Genomic DNA, 13,890 nt, shown 5'->3' on the forward strand with positions numbered 1-13,890 from the left:
CTAAAGGGAATGGTGCAGATGTGATGACGTTGATCAGCACGAAGCCAGTCACCATGAGGGCCTTGAACTTGGGAACGTTGCTGCCCTTCATCTGCTTGCCGAACAGCGAGGTGTCCTTGGCGGCCTTGTCGTCACTGCCGGGCCAGTCGTTGCCGCTGGCAACATTCTCGGCCACGCGGCGGCTGACGCCGTCGTCCTCGAGAGCCCGGCGCATCTGCACGTGGCGCTTGATGCGGTTAATCTCGAGCTTGATGCTGAGAATGGCGGTGTAGAAGGAGAAGAGCAGGATGCAGTCGAAGAACAGGATCCATGCGGCGAGGAAGCAGAACTGCTGGAGACCCCCCTGGACACCAGAGGCCGCGCCAAGGATGAGGACACCAATCTCGACAGCGTAGTCGCGAACAATCTCGTAGCCGTTTTCCTTGATGGCGGCCTGCACAGCGTACTGGATGACGTTGGACGACGAGACCTCCCAAGCCTTCTTCTTGGACTTCTTGTCGTCCTTATCCTGGGGACGGCGGTGCTCAATGGCGTGGGACAGGACGGCACGGGTCAGGACAATGTTCTTCTCGAAGCCAATGGTGACGACCAGGAAGGGCAGACCCTCGGACAGCAAGACCATGGAGATGGGCACCCCGAGCTTGGTCGTCACGATGAGGCCGAAGAGGAAGGCGAAGACGGACGAGAAGAGAACGTTGGTAAAGAGCCAAAAGTTGGAACCCATCCGGCGCATGGAGAGGAACAGCGACACAAAGGTCAGATGCATGGACAGGTACCCAAGCACCATGATGACAATGTCGAGAGTCTCGGCGTTCTTGAGCAGGTCGAGGAACTCGGTCCAGCCGTTGGTGACCCAGCGGATGTAGCTGTTTTTGGTGTTGACCCTGGCCGCCTTCATGATCCACATCTTGGACTCGTGGCCGTGCTGCGTCTCGCGCGACTCGTTGTTGGCATCGTCAGGGATCTCCTGGACGGAGGCGAGGAACTCGGGCGCTTGGTCGTAGGGCAGAGAGAAGGCCAGGGCGCTGTCCTGAGAATAGGCGGTCAGGGAGTTGGAAGTCTGGGGCAGCGGGGTGACGGAGAGGTTCTGCGGGAAGGGGACGGCGTGGGCCCTCGGCGCGGTGTTTGCACTTTCGGCCGAGTGCGATTCAGGGAAGACCAGCGTCAGGAGGGCGAGGTGCTCGACATGGCTGGCGGGCACGACATCCTGGTCGACGTTCTGCCACTTCCAGTTGGTCTCGGGGCTAACCTGCAGGCGACGGCTGCCTTCGGTCAGGGAGGACCAGTCGGCCTTGCGCACCGAGGTGGCGGCATCGAAGAGGCTCTCCTGGAGGAGCCCCACGTACGAGGAGCTCGCCAGAACAGCAACGATGACAACGGTGTGGATGGGGTGGGAGCAGGCGAGGGAGGAGAAGAATTGCAGGATGGGCGTGGACTTTTTGCTGATCCAAGAGGGCGCGGCCGGTTGCGCCTGGGGCTGCTCGCCGCGGAAACGGCGAGGGAAGAGGACGGACGAGATCATGGCGACGGTATCGGAGAGGTGGACTCGGAGGTCACGACGACATTGGGGGGATCTCGGAGATCGGGTGGTAGGTTCGGACTCGGACTCGGATCGGCGGCGTCGGTGGAACCTGTGATTTTTCTTGTGAGCATTTGGCTTGTGACGATGCCTCGCCCGTTCGTGGTTATGATTGTGGGAAACGAATTTCTTGGGGGATGACACGCCATAATAGAGGGGAGAGGACGAGAGACACGCGCAAGACACGCTGAGGGTCAGGAGGGGCGCAACGGGCAAAAATTACAAGACAATGAGAATGCTCAAGGACGGTGAACGTACGTCGACTTCGCCTTCACAAGTCAGCTAGACCCAATGATGTTGCTGCTTCGTACTCCGATTTGTGTGCGTGTTGCCGTTCGATCAACTTTGCGGCTCGGTATTGGCCGTTCTGCTCGTTCGTCGGGTGGGCGAAGAGGCGGTGGACAGTCGACAGTGGGACAAGACGGCCGACGGCGTGGTTCAGCGCAATGTTGAAAGCGCAATTGAAGCCGAACGAGCGGTGATGGCTCGTACCTAGCAACAGCGAGACGTGTTGAAGAGGGACTCGAGGAGAAGGAGGAGGGAGAGGATCGCAAGGTCGACCGAGCGGGCGGGGAGGGGATGAAAGGCAAACGGGGAACAGACCAAAGCAAGGGGAGATACAGACAAGGCAAAGTAAGTAAGGTAGTCCCTGTAAGGGGTTTGGTGATTTGATAGTGGCCTCGACGGACTGGGGGGGTGGGAGCCAAGGGGGAGCCACCAAAAGGTTGCTGCTCCTGGGCTGGTGGATGCAACTTCATGGGAGAAAAAACTAGGAGTGGGAGATTGTGGTGCCTGGCGGTTTTCGGTACGTATCGCCGAAGCTTGTTACGGTGGGATGCTCCACAGCTGAAATGAGCCTGATGGGGATTCTTGATTGGCTGAAGTCCTGGGTTACGGTGGGCAAGTCGACGTCGTGTGGCTGACGGTACGCGTTATCTTATCGAGGCGCAGGTTTGTCGTCATGTCATTCTCCCCATTCGGTGTGCCATCAGCCATTGTGCATTGGCGATCAGGGCTGCTCTCCACTGCGAATGATTTCTTTCAGGGGCTGAGTGGACGGGCGTCCACCATGTCAGGTACTACTGTACTACTACTGTACCCTGTGCACGCAGAAGCCCAACTGAAGGGAGCACAACGCCTGCCAACGCCTGCCAGCGCCTGCCAGCGCCTGCCAACGGCTTTGTGTGGCGTGGAGACAATGTGTCGTGCGAGGCTCAGCAACATTGTTCTGCTCAAAGGACGATGCAAACCCAAACCTACACTCCGAAGATTGAAGAGCACCCTATCCCTCAAAGACGACACCACAGCATTCATTCCCCGAAGGATTGATGATATGATTGTGACGGACTGGCGGGACCTTGGAATTGTCCGTGCCGTTCGTCGATCACACCGCCAGGAGAGACTTGCGGTGGAGCCCAACCGTTTCGACCCTCTTGCCTCAGTATTGCTTCACTGCAGTACACCCATCCCCCTTTGCCAGCCCCAGTGTTAACCGTCTGCACGATCCGTTTAGCTTTTCATCTCATCTCGACCTTATTGCCTCACATTTGGCAACATTTCTGTGTCACAAGATACGCTACCTCAGTAAGAACCTTGGTGAGATGCAATGAGTATACAAGCTGTGAGATCTGTAAACCCCCTGGCGATCCATGCCGGGCCATGTCGCTCCAGTTCCACAACAGGTGACACGATATACCGTAGTCCGTTGGATGCAGTGCTGGTGTACCACGTAATGCAGGGTCGCGTCAAGTCAAGCGAGTCGGCAGCTGTAATGACTTGTTACCAGATGATCGTGTTCCGATTAGCTAAGCATCACTTCTTACTTCCCTTCTCCAGATGTTCTCGAGCGACGTGCCCGAGAACCGTAGGCAAAGAATCCACAAACCTCGCCAACCTCGTGTCTTTCAGCCATATGGCATATGGCATATGGCACGCTGATTCCGTTCCCCTCCTCCGGGGGATCCACGCCCTTACGCATCCCGCACCCGCCGAACTTCTGCCCCCTCCACGCTCACGACACGGACGCCGCCCGCCTCGAGCTCGTCCTTGCATGCCTCCCACTTGTCGGGTTCGACGCAGCGCGTGCCCTCCTCGACAACGCACGTCCGAAAGCCCTCGCGCGCGGCATCCACAGCCGTGCACTTGACGCAGTAATCTCCCGCCAGCCCGACGACGAAGACGTCAGTCACGCCCTGCCCCCGCAGCGTCTCGGCGAGACCGCTGTCAACGACGCCGTAGGGGTCGCGGAAGGCGCTGTACATCTCGACGTCGCGCACGTGGCCCTTTTCGATGGTCGCCGTCAGGCGGTGGGCTTCGAGCTCGGGAACGAGGCTGGCGCCGGAGGTGTTCTGGACGCAGTGGACGGGCCAGAGGCGGGAGGCGTATGATTCCGACGGGTTGGCGGGGTTCGTGATTGTCGTCGTCGAGGTGAAGGGCGAGGCGTCTGCGTGATTCGAGGCAAAGGAGATGTGGTCGGCTGGGTGCCAGTCCTTGGTGGCAATTTTGGCGACAAAGGGCAAGCTGAGGAGACTGTTGACGATGGGAGTAATGTCGCGGCCGTCGGCGACTGCAAGTGAGCCATGCTGTGGGGGGAGACGTCAGTGCTATCATGCCCATGATGCTGATTATGCGCCATCCGTGGATGACCTGCCATGGCCCTTTGCGTATGGGTGAGAGCACTGAGGTCATGGTCAGCTTACGGGTGGGCAGAAATCTTCCTGAAAGTCGACCACAATGAGGGCCGGTTGAAACTTGTCGCCCATTGCGGTGATGATGGCCTGGCCCAGGGTCAAGGTGAGTGATGTTGATGAGATGGAGATTGGCAATGAGTCTACATCATCGCCTGCTGATGAGGCTCCCTCGCATTTGCCCAGATGCCTTCAAGTGGGGCAACTGCTCGTCTTTGGTCTTTCGTCTGCCCGCGGCACCCTAACACTTGGCCTTCTTGACTTGCACGACGGAGGTCAGAATGAGAAGGTCATCTGCAGGTGATGATACTGTCCACACCGCCTTACGGCTGACCCTCTGAAACTGAACTGATCATGACGACGACTTCCACCCCATCGACGCATCATCAACAGGCCGAGAGTGTGCCAGCTGAGAGAACGTATCGGGCTGTCACCATCTGGCAGTATACGCCCCACTTCCCCTGTCCCAATCGGGCACTCACTGCTCCCCTATGCCTTCCTCGAGGTGTCCATCACGAATCCTGCAAACCACAACCGCCAACAAAGTTCTTTGATCTCTCTCCTCTTCAACCCCTCACCCGCTGATCATCATGCTTCCCCGCGGTCTCAAATCCTTCATACTGCTCGTCGTTTTGCTGCTCATTTCTCTCGGTGTCTATCTCAGTCCCTTGCGAGTTCACGTACCCTACGATCTCCTCCCTTCCGTCGCCATGGGTCCCATCACGCACCTCGTTCTGTTCCAGTTCAAGGAGGATGCCTCCTCTTCGGCTGTCAGAGACGTAAGTGTATCATTTTTTTGCCTTTGAGCTCAGCTTCTGACATGACAAGGCCACTGCGAGGATGCTACAGCTGAAGGACAACTGCGTCCACCCCACCAGCGGCACTCCCTACATCGTGTCCGTCAAGGGGGGCAAGGACAACTCGCCTGAAGGTCTCCAAGGCGGCATCACCCACGCCTTTGTCGTCGAGTTTTCCAGCGCGTCTGATCGTGACTACTACGTCAAGGAGGATCCTGTGCACATGGCTTTTGTCAAGAGCATTGAGGGGCTCGTCACCAAGGCCGTTGTTGTCGACTTTGCCGACGGCATCTACTGAAGCAGGGCCGTCGAGGAATGCAATTTTCATATCACACCAACAGACTTCTGCTAGCACCCACAGGCGAATCAACAAAAGGAAAACATGTTCTCATTCCGCTCCTCAGGTGCTTGGCCCTTACTCGCCAGCTAGCTTCTCGTCCCGTCCCTGATGCAACGTCGTCGTCACGCGGTCGGTCAAATGTTTATCCACGTTGGGCATCAGCAGCGCGCAGATGATGGCCACCCCTGAAAAGGCAATGTTTGTGAAGAACACGGTCCGGTACGCATCCGCATTCGCCTGCTTGTATGCTGCCGTCCCTACTGCCAACACATTTTGCGTCAAGCCAGCGACGCCCTCGAAAGACCCCGTCGTGAAACCAGCCAGGAAATCAGCCACGCTCGATGCCGGCAGACCGGCGGCTATCACGGCCGGCGGCACCTGCGCCGGGATCTCCCGCGCCAGGCGGTTCGAGAGCACAACGTTGTACACAGACGCGGCAATGCTGCTGATGAGGAAGCGGATGCTGCCGGCGATGCCACTGGCGCTGCCGAGGTGTGCCTGGTCGGGCGCGCACAGCGTCACGATCGTGATGGCCGTACCCTCGGTCCACCCGATGAAGAAGACGCCCAAGGACACGAGCATCGTCGCCCGCACTGGCGTATCAGGCCCACAGCTCGCGATGGCGCCAAAGCACGCACCACCCAGAACTATGTTGACGACGCACTGCCACTTGAGGTGACCGATTTTCTTGCCGATGAACCCGCCCACAATCTGTCCCATGACGATGAACAGCGACACGCACGAGGCCAGCCATGCTGAGTAGAAAGGCGAGTCGGCCGGGTCCGTGTACAACACGGCCACCATGGACGGCCACACAATGGCAAAGGCGTAGTAGACGCTCGCGCCCAGACCAGTCAGGATGGTCGACGACACCCAGGGGCCGTGGCGGAAGTAGTGCATCGGCACAAGCGGCTCCTTGAGCTTGACGAGCGATTCCCACAGCACAAAGGCCAGCAGCGCGACGAAGCCGACGACGATGGTCCCAATGACGTGGGCAGAGTCCCACGCGTACACGACGCCGCCCCAGTTGAGGCCCATCATGAAGATGAGCAAGCCGCCCGTGTAGAGGGCTGTGCCGGCGTAATCAAAGTTCTTGATGTACGCCCACTTGGAGGCGTTGCCACCGTGCTTCATGCGGAAGGTGGGCGGGTGGTAGAAGAAGAACCAGCACAAGAAGCTCGCGAGGTTGATGCCCGTGTTGAGATAATACAGGCCGCGCCAGCCCACGTTAGGGTGATGCCGGATGAAGGCCTGGGCGAGGAGGGGCGCGATGCCCGAGCCGGGGATGCAGAACAGGTAGCAGAAGGCATTGCCGGCGAGGCGGTACTTCATCGGCACGAGCTCGCCCATGACGTAGAAGTAGGACAGTTGCGTGGCTGCGGCGACGCCGATGATGGTCATGCCGCCGATCAGAGTGGGCACGTCCGGGGCCACGGCGCACACGATGCTGCCGATGACGCCAAGGGCCGCGCCGCCGACGAACATGTACCGGCGGCCGAAAATGTCGGACACGCGCCCAATGATGGTCAGGGTCACAGCACTGACGAGGGTGTACACGAGGGCGACCCAGACGATGTTCGGGTCGGGTCCAATGTCGGCGTTGATGACGCCGAGAATGGGCGCGGCGTATCCAAATCCAGCGACGCCGGCCATGAGGCCGAGGCCGATGCCCATCATGGAGCCGATGAAGAAGCGGCTGCGGAAGTAGCCCGGCGGCATGGCATCCTCTTCCATCTCAAAGTCGGCGCTGGCCGAGTCGACGTTGTCAACACGCGTCTTCTGGGCCTTTTCCATGTCGTTGTCGAGCGAGCCATGCTTTTCGCGACTCTCCTCCATAGCTTAGGGGACTCTGGTGGCCGTGGCCTCAGCTTTGATGCTTGGTCTGTGATCTGTTTGGAGGAAGTTTTGCGGTATCGAGACTGTGATGCAATAAATCGGAAGCTGTCAAGAGCGCCGATCCTTCGACCGGCGGATCGCCGACATTTATAGGGGTCGTTCCAGTGACCCCCGAATGTCTGTTCGCCAACCCGCTGCCGTGGAGGAAATGGCACGTGCGGGCAGAGAGGCACAAGTCCACGCGGTCCGGAGCTCTGGCCTGTCAGTACCCATTGGTTTGGGCTAAGGGAAGTTTACTGCTGTTGCGGGAGGCTGAATCTTTAGTTGGCCATGGGGGCTGGCACGGTAGTTGACGGCAGTCCTTTTCCGGTCGCTGGAGCGGGTGCAACCAAAAGGGGGGCGGCGAGTCGCCCGCAATATGGGTTGGGGAGCCTCATCAGTATGGCCTGAAGCAAGGTTGAACATTGCCGATCAAACCTTCAAGTCACGTTAAGTTTGCGTGCCCCTGGACATGGTGAGCCGACCCCATGTTGTCGGGCGCGAACTTGGCTTTGGACTTGGCGATCGAGACGGACACACCTCCTCTTCCCGCTTTTTTGACTTCGTTTGGGACTGAATGCATATAGTTGGTGTTTTGGCACTGGATCTTATTTCACTTCACCAGATAAGTGCCTGGCCCAACGGCATACCTGTCGGAGTGGCAGGCATGTCTCCATGATGACCGCCACAATGCCATGGGAAAAACCGTCGTTATTCGGTTCAAGGACGACGGCGGCTTGTGTTCGAATTGCGACAAGGTTTCCTCCACCTGGAAAAGGCAACCCGCTGCCGTTCGGCCGGCGACGGTCATAGGGCCCCAGAGAAGAGCAATTGAAGGGCGGCGGCAGGTCTCTTCTTGTGGTCCGAGTTGACGTTTTCCCTGTCAGTCCCTCCACAAGATCATTACGCCCTTGGGGTAAATACCTCTTTCGACGTCAGGCCACAGGGAGCTAGCTGTGTCGTCGAAGAAAGTGAATGAACCAGTTTTCAATGGAGATGCATCACGGCAACTTTCGAAGCTAAGTTTTAGTACATCTACCCAAAACATGCCTCGGCTGCATACAGGCCGCACACTTGGGGTGCTTTGCCGAGACTATTAGTGTAGCGGCTGGACCACCCAAGTTCGTCGTATCCACAGCAGCCCGTCCGCTTCAGTATCACGTACTGGGGCTCGAGGCACCCACACACACACACACAATTATCCGCCGGACATAATGCCTGCAATCTGGCACCCGATCAGCAACAGGCGAGATGGCAGAGTGGTCTAATGCGATAGACTAGAAATCTATTCACTTCGGTGGCGCAGGTTCAAATCCTGCTCTCGTCGTTTCCTTTTGCTGTTTATGTCTCGATTCTTTTGCCATCAACTGGGAATCATCCTTGTGGTTTTCTTTCTGGTTGATCATCCGTATTGACAGAGTAAGGGTTCTTTCTTGCATGAGATGCCTAAGGTATGGGTTGTCTTGACGCGCAGCCAATCTCACAATTCGGCATCAATTCGCCTCGTCAATCGGTCGTGTCCCACGATTGGCATGCCGGCATTTCACCCGATTGCGACTTGGTCCTAATACTGATCGTACTTATCAAGGAGACCAGGCAGAAGAGTCTGTGGATTGCAGAAGCCCTAACATGGTAGCATCGCCTCGTTCCCCGCCCACCCGGAGCAGCCCCGGAAGCTCCTCCGGCGGCCGTCTGCTCCCCGCGAACGCACTCCGCGCACCCTTGGACGGAAGACGCGGGGTACATCGATGGCTCCTATAAGATCTGGGGAGACGACGTGATGGGATCCTGTCGAAGATTAAGCTCACTTCGCCTGCCTTGCTGCTGCACAGAATGAAGCTCATCTCCACGCTCGGGGCGTGCCTCACAGCGCTCTTCGCCGACTCTGTCACTGCGATCTGGAACCCAATCATCCCCGGATGGAACCCTGATGCGTCCATCTTGCGGGTCAAAGACGATTATTACATCGCGACGTCGAGCATCGAGTACTATCCCGGCATCCCCATCTACCACAGTAGGCGCCCCTCAACCACTCTGAGAGAATATACTGACCGCATGACTAGGTAAGGATCTGGCAAACTGGACGCTCAAGAGCCATGCCTTTACCCGCCCGGAACAGCTGCCGCTCTACGGCACCCCGACCTCCGCCGGTAAGACCCCTATCTTCCCTTCTTACTCCCCCTCTTCACTTGGCCCCGCCACGCCGGCCGACGCGGGGAACAAAACGCCAGAGACTGACGAGCACGCCAAGGCGCCTGGGCACCGAGCCTCTCCTACTTCAAAGGCAAGTTCTGGATCGCCTCGATGACGCGCTGGACCTACGACCCCGTCGCCCGCGTCTGGCCCCGCGTCTTCTTCGCCTCGTCCGCCGACCTCGTCACCTGGTCCGACCCCGTCTGGGCCGACCCCTGGGGCATCGACCCGGAGCTCTTCCACGACCCCGTCTCCGGCAAGACGTACCTCAACCTCATGGCGCCCAACAACAACGCCGACCGCCTGTGGGGCCTCGCCGGCTGCGAGGTCTCCGTGTCGTCCGGCCGCTGCGTCGGCCCCTACGTGAGCCTCTGGAACGGCACGCTGCCGCACGTCGCGAGCGCGCGGCCCGAGGGTCCCAAGACGGTGTTCCGGGACGGCTACTACTACCTCATCGCCGCGGAAGGTGAGAAGGGCGCATGCTCGATTTCGAAGTCTGAGAGCATCGGGTGCTGACAGTCGCAGGCGGGACGGACGAGCTTCACCGCGTGACGGTCGCCCGGAGCAAGAGCCCCCAGGGCCCCTTTGAAGCGGGACCCGGCAACCCGCTGCTGTACAACGGGCAGTGGGGGTTCAAGAACCTGACCGTGCAGTCCACAGGCCACGCGACGCTCGTCGAGGCGGCGGACGGCAAATGGTACGCCTCGTTTCTCGCGCGGCGGAACATCAATGGCAGTTCACCATTAGGTTAGGTCCCCCCCTTTGCACAAAGGCGCGTAGATTGTCGAACTCCTCCGAACTGACGCCTTGCCATAGGCCGCGAAGGCTTCCTCGTCGAGGCCGAGTGGGTCGATGGATGGCCGGTCCTCAACGGCGGCCGTTCCGTCCTCCTCAGCGAGCAGGTGGGCGCCAAGGCTGCCGGCGCCCGACCGGTCCCCGAACCGTGGGTCGACGACTTTTCGGGCCCCGAGCTCGACAAGAGCTGGTATCAGCTGCGGACGCCGTATACCCAGAATTACAAAGTCTTCAACGGCCGCCTGGTGCTGCGGCCCAACGTGTTTGGGCTCAGCGACCGCGACACCCCGGCCGCCCTCCTGAGGAAGCAGACGTCGCTGAACATGACGTTCTCGGCCGAGCTGCTGGGCTTCAAGGGGTCATTGGGCCCACGAAACAGGATCGGCATCTCGTCGTACCTGTCCGAGTTTCAGCACCAGGACATTGGCCTCCGCGGCTGTGTCAACGCCACGGGCATGTGTCTGTATGCCGAGCTGCGGAGGAACCTGACGACAGAGGTACGGGCAGACGAAAAGCTTGTTTGTGGGTGTTTCTGCTAACCTCGCTGTAGTACTGGCAAACGCCGCTCAACGAGTCCGGCGCCGGGCTCTCTTCGGGCCTCACCCTGCATATCCGCGCCACGCCGCTGAAGTATGAGCTGGGCTACAGCCTCAAGGGGCAGAAGAGCCCTACGTACGTCAAGGAGATTGAGTCCAGGTGGCAGGCTTTTGCGCCGGCAGGCTGGTTCGTCTTTAGCGGCAACTCGTTTGGGCTGTTTGCTACGGGCGAGGGCGAGCCGTGGCCGTATAATGCTCCGGATGTTGGGTTCACCAAGGTCACGGAGACGTATTTTAAGGAGGACATCCCAGACTACGATCGATGGTAGAGGATGTTGGGTGTGACTTGGGACTGCATCATGAGGCTCGATTAGTTGCCAGAAGCCCCTCTGGCTGCAATGAAGTTGCTCGTGGACAAAACAGCTGTTCTGGGCTGACGTCGAGCCCTGTCCATCTGGAGCCGCACCCATTCTAGACCAGCCATGGAACTGTGACTGCCAAAGTATGGTGGCGCCTCAGCAATCCGCACAGATATGCTACAGACACCAGAACACCATGGGTATTCCAGGTTGAGGGAGCTGCACACCCAGCGACCACAACCGACTCACATGCTGCCTGATGGCAGGTTACGAGTAGCTGATCTTCATCATCGTCATTGCTCTCGGGCTTCTTCGAATGTTTAAATATCCAACTGCTCCAGACAGAGATGTATCATGGAATTCTGTACCCAGTAACCAAGTCATCATTCCGAAGCTTACACAATACGAACCCAACAGCAGCGTAAACTGGAAGCAGCCTACCTCTCCATGTGCAACCCAACCGACGTAGTCTACCTCTGCCACGGCGGCACCTTCTGCCAAGGCAGCCCGAACGGCACGCGCGCCGTGACGGCCGTCAAGCCGTGGATGGACCGGGGCAACATCCGGCGGCCGCGGCAGCCGTTCCAGCTCTGCGAGTACAGCAAGGCGCAAAGCGGGCGGTACCACAACGTTGCCTCGGCGGAGCTCGGCATCGACGGGTTCCAGCCCACGCGGCTCCTCACCCCCATCATGGCGCGCATCAACCAGGGCTGCCGCAAGGCAGAGGCGGTGCAGGTCGTGGCCCGCGACGGGTGGGAGTGGACGGCGTAGGACGTCTTCTGCAACGACTTCCCGGCCAAGTGGTGCGAGGACTGCGTGCGCCGCGGCATCGCCGTCATGTTCTGGGGCCACATGGACGGCCGGGGGTCGGACCTGTGGTGGTCGTGGCAGCAGTGCCATGCGTACTTTGCCGCCACCATGTCAAGGGAGATGATGGCCTGGGAGGCGAGCCTCGTCAAGGACACGTACGACAGCGTCTCGGAGCTCGATCGGTGGGCGGCGGAGATGCGGCGCGTCAACCCTAGGGTGTTTGACGACATGGCGCGGTGGCGGAGGGAGGCGGAGGAGAACGATCCGGCCATGTTCGAGGACTTGGATGAGGTGGATGGGCTGGATGGACTTGGTGGACAGTAGCAACAGCGCACGTGTTGTATTTCCTTTGTCGACGGGGACATTAGATGAACAGCATGAGGGCGTGAGAAGAGGAGAAACAAGAAGAAAATAAAAAAAGAAGAAAATAAAAAAAGAAGAAAACACAAAATACAAAAATACGGATTTATCCGAAACAAAACGCATCTCTGCTACCAACATGATTGTATCTCTGCGTATCAATTCTCGGTGAACCCGGTGAGCTCGGTGAACTCATGTCCTTCTCGGTGACTCGGTGTCTCGGCGCTCGCTCGGTGTAGCAGCACAAGAGCAGTGAAGATCGAGAACGTGAAGATCTAGACTTCGCCCCAACACTTCTCGCCTCAACCCCCTGACCCTATCATCGCATCACCCCACGTCACATCGTGGCATTCTATTGACGTTCGGCCATCTCCACCCAGCCAAACTCTATCGTCGAATCCCGACATTGCACAGCAAACAGAAGACAGAACATCTCACACTAGAAGCGCCAACAGCTGTGTAACCACCATCTAGCTCTGTCCTCCCCCAACTCCACGCGTCATTCGCCGCATCGAGCTGTCAAGGGGTTCGTCAGCACTAAGCTCAGGCGGCATCCCGTTCTCGTACAACGTCAGCACCCGTCCGTTCGCCTCCTCGCTCGCACAATGGCCGAAGAGCTCGACGTGCTCATCCTCGGCGCCGGCCTCTCAGGTATCAACGCGGCGTACCGCGTGCGTACGGAGCTGCCGAATGCGTCTCTCGCGGTGCTCGAAGGCCGCGACATTCTCGGCGGCACGTGGTCCTTCTGGAAGTACCCCGGGTTCCGCTGCGACGCGGCCATGACCAACTTTGGCTTCCACTGGCACCCGTGGACGCATGAGCGCAAGATCATCGAGGGCGAGCGCATCATCGAGTACGTCGAGGACGCCGTGCGCACCCACGGCATCGACAAGCACATTCGCTTCGGCCACCGCATCCTCTCCGCCGACTGGGACTCGGCGACGGCGCGGTGGACCGTCGAGGTCGACCACGGCGGCCAGCGAAAGCGCTTCCGTGCCGCCTTCATGCTGCTCTGCACCGGCTACTACTCGTACGACCGCGCCCTCGAGGCCGCCATCCCGGGCCTCGACGCCTTTGCGGGCACCGTCGCCCACCCGCAGTGGTGGCCCGAGGACCTCGACTACGCCGGCAAACACGTCGTCATTGTCGGCTCCGGCGCCACCACCTGGACCCTGTTCCCGACCATGGCCGAGACGGCGGCGTCCGTCACGGTCCTGCAGCGCAGCCCGTCGTACGTCTTTGCGCTGCCGAGCGCGAGCCCCCTTTGACGCTCCTGCTGCGCCGCCTGCTGCCGCTCTGGCTCGCCCCACCGCCTCGCCGCCGCAAAGGATGACCTCCTCGAGGGCCTCTTCGTCGGCATCCCTGGTGAACGTCCTCTTGTGCGGCGATCATGTGTCCTGCGCAGCACGCGAGCCAGCAGGTGTCTGGGACAAGATCGACGTGCGCTATGATCAGTCTAACACGCCTGGCGGCTGGGAATCTTGAATGGTGACTGACGACGACCTTTTTCTCGACGGTACTCCGGCCCGAAAAGAGGCGCGGAAAAACGAAAGAAGTCC

At 59.3% G+C, this 13,890-nt stretch overlaps 7 protein-coding genes and 1 non-coding gene across 8 annotated transcripts in view; 5 read left to right on the forward strand and 3 right to left on the reverse strand.

The window, feature by feature from the left end:
• Positions 1-1,522, reverse strand: part of VDAG_06169 (3-hydroxy-3-methylglutaryl-coenzyme A reductase) — a gene marked incomplete at both ends in the record, with an annotated part of 3,650 nt that extends 2,128 nt beyond the window's left edge. The window contains one exon of the mRNA XM_009659183.1: positions 29-1,522. Coding sequence (XP_009657478.1) covers positions 29-1,522 — 1,494 coding nt within the window. The remainder of the gene's footprint in view (positions 1-28) is intronic.
• A 2,027-nt stretch (positions 1,523-3,549) lies between these two features.
• VDAG_06170 (pyrazinamidase/nicotinamidase) lies at positions 3,550-4,341 on the reverse strand (the record flags this gene model as incomplete). The annotated part of the gene is made up of 2 exons (XM_009659184.1): positions 3,550-4,161; positions 4,279-4,341. 2 exons carry the CDS (start codon positions 4,339-4,341, stop codon positions 3,550-3,552), a joined length of 675 nt encoding a protein of 224 aa, XP_009657479.1.
• Positions 4,342-4,856: 515 nt separating this feature from the next.
• VDAG_06171 (uncharacterized protein) lies at positions 4,857-5,195 on the forward strand (the record flags this gene model as incomplete). The annotated part of the gene is made up of 2 exons (XM_009659185.1): positions 4,857-5,045; positions 5,106-5,195. The coding sequence occupies 2 exons, from the start codon at positions 4,857-4,859 to the stop codon at positions 5,193-5,195; spliced, it is 279 nt and encodes a 92-aa protein (XP_009657480.1).
• A 283-nt stretch (positions 5,196-5,478) lies between these two features.
• VDAG_06172 (uncharacterized protein) lies at positions 5,479-7,239 on the reverse strand (the record flags this gene model as incomplete). The annotated part of the gene is made up of 1 exon (XM_009659186.1): positions 5,479-7,239. The coding sequence occupies one exon, from the start codon at positions 7,237-7,239 to the stop codon at positions 5,479-5,481; it is 1,761 nt and encodes a 586-aa protein (XP_009657481.1).
• A 1,284-nt stretch (positions 7,240-8,523) lies between these two features.
• Positions 8,524-8,605, forward strand: VDAG_20175. Its single transcript has one exon. It is a non-coding gene; the product is annotated as a tRNA-Ser (tRNA).
• A 506-nt stretch (positions 8,606-9,111) lies between these two features.
• Positions 9,112-11,131, forward strand: VDAG_06173 (beta-xylosidase; the record flags this gene model as incomplete). The annotated part of the gene is made up of 5 exons (XM_009659187.1): positions 9,112-9,292; positions 9,342-9,428; positions 9,530-9,937; positions 10,288-10,763; positions 10,817-11,131. 5 exons carry the CDS (start codon positions 9,112-9,114, stop codon positions 11,129-11,131), a joined length of 1,467 nt encoding a protein of 488 aa, XP_009657482.1.
• Positions 11,132-11,608: 477 nt separating this feature from the next.
• On the forward strand, positions 11,609-12,295 carry VDAG_06174 (uncharacterized protein; the record flags this gene model as incomplete). The annotated part of the gene is made up of 2 exons (XM_009659188.1): positions 11,609-11,928; positions 12,088-12,295. The coding sequence occupies 2 exons, from the start codon at positions 11,609-11,611 to the stop codon at positions 12,293-12,295; spliced, it is 528 nt and encodes a 175-aa protein (XP_009657483.1).
• A 641-nt stretch (positions 12,296-12,936) lies between these two features.
• Positions 12,937-13,816, forward strand: VDAG_06175 (phenylacetone monooxygenase; the record flags this gene model as incomplete). Its single annotated transcript, XM_009659189.1, has 2 exons — positions 12,937-13,562; positions 13,660-13,816. The coding sequence occupies 2 exons, from the start codon at positions 12,937-12,939 to the stop codon at positions 13,814-13,816; spliced, it is 783 nt and encodes a 260-aa protein (XP_009657484.1).
• Between the last annotated feature and the right edge of the window lie 74 nt (positions 13,817-13,890).

The sequence above is a fragment of the Verticillium dahliae genome, genomic scaffold (assembly GCF_000150675.1).
Source record: "Verticillium dahliae VdLs.17 supercont1.13 genomic scaffold, whole genome shotgun sequence".
Classification (NCBI taxonomy): domain Eukaryota; kingdom Fungi; phylum Ascomycota; class Sordariomycetes; order Glomerellales; family Plectosphaerellaceae; genus Verticillium; species Verticillium dahliae.